We start from the raw sequence: 12,705 nt of genomic DNA on the forward strand, positions 1-12,705 counted from the left end.
CATGCTTTCATTTTGCAGTTCTACAAAATCGTCTATAAATATGCTATTTTCCACTTCAAAAGCAACTGCAAACTTTTGGCTTTGCCTTTAATGTCATATTTGATTAATGTAATGGTAATAGTTTAAGGCCATCAAGTGGTAAAGCATTAAAAACCAAAAGCACATTCACAGAAAACAGCAGGTCATAAAGCAAACACAGTGGCAGGTAAGCAGGAGCTTCTATAACCAGCTCTACAAGAGATTAACTTGAACTTAACTCAAGGTCACTGGAGTTCAGTGGTTAATTTGACTACATAGTTATCTCAAGACAGAAGAGGAGGAGAGGGTCACCGACAGACAAGCACAAGCTCGCCACAATGTCACTCCAGGATTGCAGTGTGCTTTGAGCAGACATTAGGACAGGATACTCTAGCCCCAGTCGGAGGTGACGAGCACGCCAAAGCATCCTTTTCCAAGTCTTCTGTGCTTTTGACTTTGTTATTGATCTCCTAAATCATGACCAGCCTTCCAGTCCTTCTTTCCCCCGAGTATGTTATTAGCTATGCTGAACCATACCTGGTTTGCATCAGATATGACACTTTCCATTAAGAGCAAGCATTTTTCCCCTAATCAGATTGGCATGTTGTTCCTCAGGCTGGGTCCTTGATATTCCATGCAACAATCTCCAGATAAGATATTGCATTTACTCTGGAGAGATTTCTGTCTAGCCACTCTACCATGAAGATACAAGTAACAAAGTATTAGATACAGGCCCTATCACCACAGGTTATCTGAAGTTCTAAGAGTGTCCGTTGGGTTCTTGTCTCTTTTACAGGTTGGGCCACAGAACACTGAATGTACTTTTTCCCCAGATCATAATAAAGGAGTCAAATCTGCTTACCTGGCTTCTGATTTTTTGAAGCTCTTTCCCAGATCCCAGACACACCACCACACTGGAGATTAGCAGAATTCCCTGGACTACATGGCTTTGTTTCTAATTCAACATACATGGCAAGCTTATATATACATTTTCAGGCATTTCTAAATAAGAACTAGTGCTAGTAAATAAGAACTAGAATTGACAGTTCCAGGTGCCGCGATTAAAAGTCCTCACCAGGATTTTGCTCAGGCTTCCTGGATTGTGTTGATTCCACTAATTTTACCTGGATTGCTATTTAGAAAATCTAGCAAGCTTGAGCAAAATCCTGGTGAGGACTTTTAATCGCGGCACCTGGAATTGACAGCACTAATAAGAACTGATCTGTTAAATATGACAAAGAACTGTACTCAATCTTTGATTAATTATTTATCAAAGGAATTTACATACCAATGAGTAATTTGGAAAGTCAGGGTTGTTGAAATTTTACAATTTTTAAACCATTTTGCAAATTTCCTTCTAACATTTTCTCTTACATGGAAACATGATGGAGGACATTGCTGGGGTGGGTATAATACTAGCACTTACCAGTGTACTACACACATCCAGTAGTAGCCCTTACCAGCGTACTACACACTTCACAGAATTTCTTCAGCAATTTTTCTACTACATCATCAGACTGTAGTCTACAGGGTGTAGTCTATACTACACCAGACTGTAGACTACATAGTTGACTTCACTTCCAAATTTTACATTGAATGACACAGGAATGTATTTATAAATCTGTTTAAAACACCAACACTAAAAAAAGTTACAAGAACCACAAAGTAAATTTCAAAAGTTTTTATTCTGAATTTTAACTTGCCCAAAAATAAGATTTGTACAAAAATGTATAAAAAAAACTTACAAAACATAGCAATAAAAAAATTGAGATGACCACAGATATTTGCTCAGAACTAATGCCAAATAATTGGAGCTAATTGCAATATTTTGCAGCAAAGACCATGATTACTTTGGATGGGGTTTCAAGACACAGTAGTCTTAGACCAAACCTACAGTCACTAGTGAGCCCCAAACTCACAAGGTTTTCCACTCAGTCCGTGTCTGAAGCAGCAACTTATGTGGGGGCCCACACATACTTAGCAAGCCATTAGTGTATAGGGAAACACACTGAAGAAGTTTTAGGGACAGGACCAGCGAACTGCTCATTCTTCCCCTATACTTGCATTGTGTCACTTGTGTTGGCAAACCAGGTCCATAGTATGCGTGTCCTGGAGCTACTCTCTTTAAACGGTTACCTATACTGGCCTCTGTGCCTCCCAGGAGCATGTTACGGTTAGGTTTACAACTGGTGGACCCCGCTTCTCCAGATTATGGTCCGAGCCTCACTGTGCTTAAGAATTCAGATTGGTAGACTTGCATACTGGTGCGTTTGGAACAGCTTGATTAGGCTTGCATAGAGAAGCAACATTAATGATAGTTTCAAAAATGAATGTAAAAAAAAACAAAAAACCAAAAGCACAAACAAAATACAACAAAAAATTAAAACAAAAACAAGTCAACACAATACCCATAAAAATTAAGACAAATCTTTTGTTCTTCACAGAGAAGCCTTTTCGTCCACTTCAAAATAACAGCACTTTCAACAAATCTCCATATACACTCAACATCTCACATAAGATGGAAAGAAAAACTATCAAAAGCTTCCTTGTGGATCAACAATTAAGATTCACAAGTATTCAAGCATTTCCCAGGTTTTCATCGTTTTGATCATTCAGACAAAAGGCACCAAAAGGTGGCTTCGATCTTCCAGTGCAGCAGAGCAGACACACAGAGAGCTCTGGAACATCGGTGTGGTTACTGCTGCCCCCTGCTGGCTCAGCGAGATGCTGCCTTTGTGAAATTTCCACTCCACCTGCTCGCGTTTCCAGTTCGTCCAGAGAAAGTCTCCCCAGGAACAGAGATACATTTGCCAATCTATGAACTCAAGTCATATCAACACCATTGGCGTCATGGCACAATCGCCGAGAGAAGGCAGGGTGCGCAAACGCTGCTGTAAATAATTGGCATCCCAAACCTTACAAATGAACTCCATGACTGGGTTTCTGTGCAACATCATATGTTCGCTTAGAATGCAAGTATGGAATGGACATTTACAAACAGTGGAGATGTGGCCACTTGTGTGCCTGTACACGATCACTGCAAAACACCAGCGGTCTTACATCCAACGCTGCAAGCTACTGTGTTCAGGTGTTATGACCTAAAGTAGCCATGGATTTAAACATGGGGGTCTGATTCTCAACCCAATATGCACTTTAATATAAACACATTAGTTTTTCTTTAGCAACCTTTATGATGGAAAATTTTGAGTCAATTAACTTCAGCCAAAAACCTCCTTTACAACCAGACACAGATATTTGGTTGATGCTATTGGAGGAATGCACCTTCCCCACCCAAACTCTGCAAAAGCAAGTAATGGCATCCTAGCTTCTACCACAGGGCGGCCACTAGCTGACACCAGCCCACAGACACACATCCTAATTACGGTGCACTACTAACACAAAAAGTCTACTTGTTCTAAATACGTACCGAGGATATCCAAAAAGCCCACTGTGGTTTTTCATTGGCTCATCAGTTTCTTTTTGGAATGACAAAAACATGTAAACTCCGGTTCAAAACGAAAGGCGTTTGAGATGCACCCCACGGCTCTTCTGCTATGGGTTAAGCATGTGGAAGGAACACAGCCGTCTTTCTGATGATACGCACACGAAAAAAAAAAAAAAACTGTTCACCCACAAAACCAAAAAAAGGTTCCACCTAGTCTTGGCTACTTTGGAATGTCAGGCGGACTGGTCTCAAGTATGATTGGCTGCTGAAATGTTCAGACACAGACACTAGATCTTGATATAATACTGCACAGCATGTTCCTACGGTCCACCAGTGTCCACACGCACACACACACGCACGCACGCACGCACGCACACACACGGTGTCATGTTGCGCTACAGAAAACCCAACACACACAAAAAACAGTACACGTCCATTTTCCCAGGACATTCCTTTGGCAGGACAGGAGGAGAAGTCTCAGGAATCAGGCTCGAAGTCCTACGGAAGAGACAGTGAAGATCATGTATAATGCCAACATGTTACGTACATACAATTCTGTGAAAGGACTAGAACGATGCTTAAGTGAACAGGAACGTGTGTGTAAGACTTAAATCCTGGTCATGCATAACCAAGCTAACGTTTCCACCGGTATTCACCTTTCTCACAAGCAGCCGCCTGCTTCTCCTGCTTCTCGAAGTTGAGCCGGTTCTGCTCGACGGCCGTACCGTTGGACTCCGGGCTGCCGCTCCGACACGGGCTGCCCTCCTCGCTCTGGTAGGCCAGGTCCAGGTGCTGCTGTGCCAGCTTCAGGTGCCTGCGCAGACGCTCCAGCTCGCGGGAGGACGCCTCGTCCCCGAACGACTCGCGCCCCGAGTCCCCCAGGTTGTAGTCGGGCTTCATGCCTATGGCCAGCTTGCCCACGTCCTTCTTCAGGGCCGTGTGGTAACCGGGGGGTGCGGTGGGGACCTGTCTGCACATCAGGGGCCGCGGGGCGGACATGGCCATGCGGTGGCGCTGCGCCCGGTCGCGGAAGGCGTCCCTAATGCCGCTGACGCCCAGGTGCAGGATCTCCAGCACGGTGAGGAAGAGGCACAGCGCACTCACCGCGTACATGATCAGCAGGAAGATGGTCTTCTCCGTGGGCCGCGACACAAAGCAGTCCACGGTGTGCGGGCACGGGCTGCGCGTGCACACGTACGAGGGCGCCACCTCCAGGCCGTACAGCACGTACTGGCCGAAGAGGAAGGCCACCTCGAAGGCGACCCGCGACACCAGCTGCAGCACGTACACGCGCATGAGGCCATCGCGCTTGATTCGCCGCCGCCCGTCGTGCTTCTTCGTGGGCTTCTCCGGCTCCTTCTCCTTCTCGGGCTCGATCTCCTCCGAGATCATGGGGTCCTCCTCGCCGTTGTCCTCCGCCTCCTCATAGTCGCGGTTAGCGGCGCGGTTCACCAGGGGCATGCGCTTGCGCCCGCGGGGCTGGTACTCCTCGTCCGCCATGCGGGCGATCTTATGCATGGCGAAGCCCAGGTACATGATGGTGGGCGTGGTGATCATGATGATCTGGAAGACCCAGAATCTCACGTGCGAGAGCGGCGCGAAGGCGTCGTAGCACACGTTCTCGCACCCGGGCTGCTGCGTGTTGCACACAAACTTGCTCTGCTCGTCGTAGTAGATGCTCTCGCCACCCACCACCGTCAGCACGATGCGGAAGACGATGAGCAGCGTGAGCCAGATCTTCCCCACGAAGGTGGAGTGGTTGGAGATCTCGTCCAACAGGCGAGTGAGGAAACTCCAGCTCATGGTGTCGCCGGTGCAGCACGCCTCTCAGTACTGCCAAAGAAAACCAGAGACATCCAGAAATTAGGAGCAGCACTACAGCAGACATTCCTACATGGCGTTTAGAAACATGAGCCTAGGCACACCCATGCAATAGCATTCTTGCTACAGTACCACAATTTAACTGAGATATCCACACACACACACACACACACACACACACACACACACACACACACACACACACACACACACACACACACACACTTCAGCACCAACCCCAGCACACACTCCTGCTCATTTTTCATCTGCATGAGAAGAGGTTAGAGTTATATTAGGGTTATATTACATGCTCCCATTCTCCACTAAATACCCAACTGTCCCGCCTTAGGCGATATGGTGTACACGAATAGCAATTAAACTAATTTGTATTCTGTAGTTGAAAATTCTGGCCTGGTAATTGAGACACACTGACCTGATTTGCTATTACTGTGGTGGCAACTTCTGCATTCAGACCTGGACCCCCGACCCCACTGCAGTGACAACACTAGTTAAACTATATTGTTGTTGAATTAATTCTGAAATACATATTTGTTCTGAACACTGGCTCTTCGAGAAAAGAGAAAAGTAGAAAATTATCTGATGTTGTCATACTGGGCATTTAACATTTTGGGATGGGTACCTCAAAATAAACCAGAAAAGGAAACAAATCATTTTGTGCTTTGTCCACTAGATGGCGCCACCAGTGCTGTGAAGGCCCCCACTGCCAATCAGTGACTAACCTCGATAACAAAGCATTCTCCATGCTTAACTGCATTAAACACGTCTTTGCTATCCACCTGGCAACTGAACATCCCAGCCATTAACCAAATAACACAAGAACACTGGCAAACCATTTTGCCCCCCCCTAATTTTTAATTTGTTTTATATAAACAAAAGAATTAGTTTGTTGTTTGTCAATCTCTGTACAAAAGCCTGTCTTATTTTGCAGTTTTGCCACTATAATGATGTTTACATTATAAGGACTAAGCCATTTCAGCCAAAACCTGGCGGTAAACTAAAGTGTAAAACTGCTAAGATTCACCATTTGTCTTTCTAGAGCTGCTTGACTTAAGTGGTCTAGCACTTACTTGCAAATTCAAAATAGCCAACCAGTTTAGCAAGTGACACAGAGCCAAGGGGATGTGGTCCGGTCAAGGAGAGGAATCCCACACCTGGACAGGAACTTGGTGATGCACTGCAGTGTTTGAACTGCCTGTGTAAGCAGCTCTAGACGTCAAGCCCGCACCCCTTCCCCCCCAGTGCAAACACAGCCATCCTCACGCTTCTCTTCAGTAAATCTCTTTCATCAGGTACCCGGCAACCCCTCTGGCCTGCTGTTCACAACCTCTGCCAGTTGCCGGGTTAACGAGGGCGGGGGAATGCCAACACTACCGTGACATGTAGCGGCACGTTGGAGCGAGCGCGAGACCTGCTCATCACACACCCAACTCGCTCCCAGTGCTTCTCACGACTGCCACGGTACAAACATGGACTTGAAATCCATCCAGTCCACTGGAAAATTCAGACGCAGAAGCTGCGGTGGGTGTGGCCTTCAAATTAGTGACTTAAATAGTTAAAAAGTGAATTAAATAACTGCAGGCGATGCAATTTTACAGGTAAAGCAGCTTGATGGCATGTGGGTGGGGAAAATTTATGGGAGGCTGTGTGGCTAGCACAGCAGAAGTCACAGTGCTCCCAAGCTGTACACTTAGGTATACGCCACCACAGTCACAAGCACCGAATCACTGCAATTTGTACTCTGTGCCAGAAAGACATCCGTTTGGAGTCAGCAGCACAATGAAGCGGTTGTAATGCGAAAACCCACAGCTGGTGCCCAGCCGGTCCCAACGCTCCACACCGCTCTGGGTCAACACAGCCTCTCCACGTAGGACACTCCAGCTGTTTCGCTGTATTTGCAGACGGGCCATCTTACTACGAGCTGATGCAACATCCGAGTCCCTCAATAGAGCAAGGGGAGGAACTCAGAGGTAGATCAGGCAGGTGCTGTCGAGAATGTCCTGCCAAAGACTGAGATATCACAGTGTGTAAGAATCAAGCCTCTAATGTCACAGAGATCAATTTAAAAAGTAAACTAAAAAGACAAGCCACACTTGTGAAGCTCCTGATATAGTTAAGCTCATCTCACTCCGGTAATTAGGAGATGTGGGAGTAATCAACAGAGAAGTACTATGAACTGCCTACTGTTTTCTTGCCATTTCGATTTTGGGACAATCCTTGAACTCCAGCACCACTTAAAAAACTGTGAAACTCCTCCTGACAGTATTTCAGTAAAGCTTTGCGACCATTACAGTCCTCAAGTGTGAGTTATAACTTCACAAGAACACAGTGGTTTTGTGGGACACATCTGGGAGAGTAGTTAAGGTTCCAGCCCAAAAACTCTTTGCCTCTGGGGTTGAAGATTATGCTGGAGTAGTCAGGAGAAACAAACAGCTTAGATCTACCCTCTGGAAAGGTTTTTTTTCTTAAGGTGACTTGCAAATGATCCCACAATGGCCTTGTGTTTGAGACTTGGAGCTAAATCACAGTCCCCTTTCACTGAGAAATATTTAGCTTCGACAAAACACCCTGAAAAGCTATTCACCCATGTCATAAAATCTTAAGACAAAACGACAATCACGACAGTGAAGTGGGACAGAGCAAACTAAAGATATCCCAATATGAAACGAGTCAAGTTCGCGCCTTCCAAGCTTGACTTCCAATAAATCGATTAATCAGACACACTTTCTTCAATAACTATTGATTTTTTCCCCATGGTTTTTGTGTGCAGTCACGAAAGACATAACGCGACTACTGAATAGGTAAAGTACCAAAACCAGTAGGAAATTAAAAAGATGGCTTCTACAGATATTTTGCCGTCCCTTTAAAGCCGTTTAAGGCGCTTGTGTGGCATGCAACGTGTCGCCTCCTCTCCGTGGCTAGTGTAACGTCCTGTGGCGTTAGCTCGTTAGCTTAGCAACTTCGTATTACCTGGCGCGCGAGATTTGATGACCATTGTTGCGCCATTAAGTTCCAACATTTAAAAGGTGAACCGTTACACAAACAAATTAAAACCGCCGTTAACGTTCACACGTCACGGCTGGGATACGGCACGCGCTTAAGAACAAGACACGTTTCACCACGAATTCCATTAAACGTGAAGATGAGCAACTTCACTATTGTTCTCCGTCTGAGGCGAGAAACGCGCGTTCCGTTCAGGATGGGACAACCTCATTTCAAAATGACTGTGGCCAAAGAACTCACCTACGAACTAGAACATCAGCGTTGTTCAGACGTTTTCTAGCTTATTTGGATAGTTACTAACTATCAATGAATTAGACAATCAAATCATACGTGGTTACTTAACAAACCAATATAAGTAGCTTTGTTAGCTAGCCTACCACTATTAAATCTAATCCCAGTATGATATACGGTTGAAACACTTAGTATAAACAAAGAATCCACGTACCACGAGTAGATTTCCACACGTTTTCCTTTAAGGTTTGGGCTAGAATAGGTATAAAATATCACCACATTTTAGCCATGTTCAGACAAAAGCCTTGCTTCTCAACTCTTAACACACTGGAGTTTACTACGCTTCCATGTGATCCTTCCCTCTGCTCCGACTCGGTTCTAAATAGCTACCGTCTACACAAAGAGTATCCCGAAATTCCTCTTCCTCCTCCCCCTCTTTCTGAACAGCCCACCCCCTCAGGGGCCCCGGGTCTGAAACCCGATAGTCCTCTCCCCTTCTCACATCACTATTTCCTTGCAAATTGTTACATTAGTTTTCCTTCGTTTAGCAGTCGTTTTTGCCAACAATAAAAATGCTGCGATGAAACGTCAAACCCCTTCCAAAAATATATGGGCCTATATATATATGTGTGTATTACTGACTCAAACTGAGCGAATAGTGATGAAGGCACTGTGGAGTGACGAAGAGGACGCTAAACCTTCGCAATCTCCCGACGCGTTATCAATGTGTAGTTTATCAATGCACGGCTGCTTATGGCCTGGTGAATGCACTTGACAAGGACCAGTGTGGCATTAGCTTCCTCTCTTCCTGTTGTAGAAGGGCATTAGGAAGTCGTTGTTATTGGAGATATTTCCTCTTGTTGCACATTATCAAAGGATGTAGTGGCTAAAGCTTCCTGTATACTGTCCCTTTTTCTTTCATTCTTTCTCACATCCTTTGCCAAGAGTTGTTTTTTAGCCTTGCACAATTAGACTTGTCATGCAATTTGTAACTGCTGGTTTTATGCCCTACGATGCGGACTCTTTGTAGACTCTGAGGCATGTGTGAATGGCTCATTCAGGAAAAGTAAAGTGGTCCTGTCTGAATTTGAATGACCTTGAATGACAGGCTTTTAGGAGCTTGGCTTTAAGTAATTCAAGAAAGGTGGGCATACCTCACATTTACATTGATGTGTGAACCAGCCACATTTTAATTTTCTTTTCCTGGAATATCAACTGGATGTTCTTGATAACCTTAAGTCTTTATCAAATTGTGTTCAGTTCACAGGTAACACTGTAACCTGTCTGAATCATGTAATAGAGGAACGATCAGATATTCTTTCTCTCTAATAATGCTGGAGGTGCCATTTTCTATTGAGGTAATTAAAACATTTACAGGGGGAAAGTTAAGAAATAAGTCTAAGAAGCCCTGGTGTGGGTGGCTGTAGGGCCACTGTGCAATCTTAAGATGGACCATTCTGGAACATTCTCTTAGCAGGCCTTGGAAAATGGACCTTGGGATGTAACTCTGTCAGTACTGGCTAAGATAATTTTAATGAGCTGAAAGCCTCTTTGTTAGTTATTGTATGTCTTTGTGTATGATTTATTGTCTCTAGTAAGGTCAGAATGTTGCAGAATTTAACTTTATCTTACAGGTGTCTGGTGGTGTGAGCTCAAAATCTTCCAGTGGGAAGATGTCATTCTTAAATGTGCATAATGATGCATTTTAATTTGTGTTTATTGAATAATGTATGATTCGGAGATTCCAAACACTATTTCAAAGAAGGTGGGGCAATTACATTATCATTCCTGAACATGCATAAAAATGTGAGTTCTTTGTATGTGTATGGGACATTTTCTGGAGGGCTCTCTTGGGGCATCACTGGTGTGCATCCTCTGGAGAGTGTCTTAACTGTACACCAATGATGACAAATAGTAAAGTGGAACCTGTTATTATCTTCTAGTGATATTGGAGTTTATATTGGATTGTCTTCTTTATTTTATCAAGAATTCATTACTTTGTTGCTGCTGTGTTTAAGGATAATTCATTGGTAGTAACTATAATGTGGGACGTGGGAACCACACTATTTAAAAAATATAAATACAAATAAATACATGAATAAAAACAATGATTACATAAATTATACATTGTATAAACACTATTACAATATACTTAATGTGCCCCAAACATTAGTTATATTAGAGAATGATTCTATTTTTCTTGAATCTGCATGTTTTACGTAGTGTTAGCCACAGTGTCTCGTTGATCACAAAATAGCTCAGTCCATCCAGGAGGGTGAAAGCTTTCCCACTGTTTTTTTCTGCATGGAATGTCCTGGTGTGTTTGGCATGTTTCTACCGCTGCTTGTGCAGCTTAGCTAAGCAGTTCAGCGCAGCTGGACAATTCAGCGAAATTCTTCGCCTACAGCATACGGTTGTCCAAGCTAGCTGGTACAATACTTATATTAATACTGAGATAATTATTGATAAACAGTGAGAGTACATGTGGGTGTATTCCAGACATCTCCATGTCACAAGATATTTATTTGGCTAGCTGACTCACCTTTATACTATAAATTAACAAAGATCTCCTACTTTACTGCAATATTTTCTATATTTTCATCTTTGGAATGTATATCCATAAGGTGTAACCTTTGTGATATGTTTTAATTGTGCAGCATGTTTTGGTTCATACCACCTTTTGAACGGAACAGCTGTGTAGGTCAAAGGTGAGTGCCATGGAGACCACCAGGCTGCATGTGACAATACTTGCGCAACATCATATGCTGATGCTTCCAAAACATCCATGTTGTTGTCAGTTAAGTGAGGTGGTCATGAGGATGAGGAGCTGTAATTGGGGCTCGATGAAGCCGTATAGTATGACAGTGCAATGTTTTCTCTATTTATTTTACCTTATTTTTTTACTTTATTTATTCATTTATTTTATGCAGTTCTATATGTTACTTAGCATTACATCTAAGCATAGATTTCAGACACACACACACACACACACACACACACACACACACACACACACACACACACACACACACACACACACACACACACACACACACACACACAACAAAGACGGCAAAATGTGGGACTCTAGCGTTAAGTGTGTGTCATGCTGACCACTAACTAAAGCAAGGGGAGGAGGGATTTGCTGGAACAGCTATAATACTGTTGATGCATACTTGACACAATCTCCATGCCAACCCTAGTGATAAGCCTTTCTGTTCATTTTCCCTGCATTCAGTATTTACCACATACCACCAGTAATTTAATTAGAAGGTCCAAAACCGTGTTTGTTTTTTGCTAACACATTATTGTACAAGACAATTCCATTAACTGGAGACACATGCAGTCAGATTACTACACCTAAATAATGTGGCTTGTTTGTGGTATTTTTATTGCCACTCGTGGTGGTTTTGACAAGAAAAAAATACTTTCAGGCTTGAAACATCTGCTTCATCACATCCCATACACCGCAGACACACCACGCAAGCTGTTTTACAAAGGCCATGTTGTGTTTGTTGATTGCATATGCCCCAAATTTTATAAACTGTCTGCCGACTACATTAATCAAATGGTGCCATAAATATTCACAGGACTTTAATGCTTCAGTTCACTGTTATAAATGAAAGTGGAATCAGGTGCCAGCCACACACATTTTTACCATCTGTGTGGTTAAAACTCACTGTTTTATAGTAATCACTCACACTGTTAAATTAAATTAAATTATTATTAAATATTAAACTAATTTGGTTTATCCTTCGTTGTTCTTTGTTGCTTAGGACAATTGGTAGTTCAGGTGATTTTAACAAATTTATTTAATAATACATACACTACAAGTAACAATGCTTTTTACAGTCGAACTCTCTGGCTATACTCAATATGAGCACATTTATCACCAGTAACAAAGAGAACATTTTATTATAGACATTAATCTATTGCTAAAATGGTTTAGTAAATAGAATGCAAATATTTTGGTAATTATTTAATGAATAGTCTGCAGTCTAGGGGTACCCCAGTCTTTTTCCACTGCAAATGTGGGTGAGTTTGAGCGGCAAGGTGGTGTGAGGCGATGGGGGATGGGAAGAAACCAGCTCCTCTGTTTGGTTATTTCTCTAGTGGGAGAGAGAGGAAAAGGACCTGTGGTGAGTCTCGTTACCTAAAGGGTCAGTGGT

The 12,705-nt window shown here is 43.4% G+C and overlaps 1 protein-coding gene across 2 annotated transcripts; it reads right to left on the reverse strand.

Annotated features, from left to right (window-relative positions):
- Window positions 1-1,684: 1,684 nt before the first annotated feature.
- gjc4b (gap junction protein gamma 4b) lies at window positions 1,685-8,907 on the reverse strand. Of its 2 annotated transcripts, none has more exons than XM_077002470.1 (3): window positions 8,751-8,907; window positions 4,120-5,296; window positions 1,685-3,961 (listed from the first exon to the last, which is right to left on the reverse strand). In XM_077002470.1, exons 2-3 carry the CDS (start codon window positions 5,264-5,266, stop codon window positions 3,948-3,950), a joined length of 1,161 nt encoding a protein of 386 aa, XP_076858585.1. In that variant the 5' UTR covers window positions 5,267-5,296; window positions 8,751-8,907; the 3' UTR covers window positions 1,685-3,947. The 2 variants fall into 2 exon arrangements, with proteins under 2 accessions (XP_076858585.1, XP_076858586.1); XM_077002471.1 differs by lacking the exon at window positions 8,751-8,907 and adding an exon at window positions 5,718-8,681.
- Window positions 8,908-12,705: the final 3,798 nt, after the last annotated feature.

The sequence above is a fragment of the Brachyhypopomus gauderio genome, chromosome 4 (genome assembly GCF_052324685.1).
Source record: "Brachyhypopomus gauderio isolate BG-103 chromosome 4, BGAUD_0.2, whole genome shotgun sequence".
Lineage (NCBI taxonomy): Eukaryota > Metazoa > Chordata > Actinopteri > Gymnotiformes > Hypopomidae > Brachyhypopomus > Brachyhypopomus gauderio.

Coding starts and splice junctions, on each gene's coding strand:
- gjc4b (XM_077002470.1), bottom strand. CDS start 5,266: ATGAGCTGGAGTTTCCTCACTCGCCTGTTGGACGAGATCTCCAACCAC.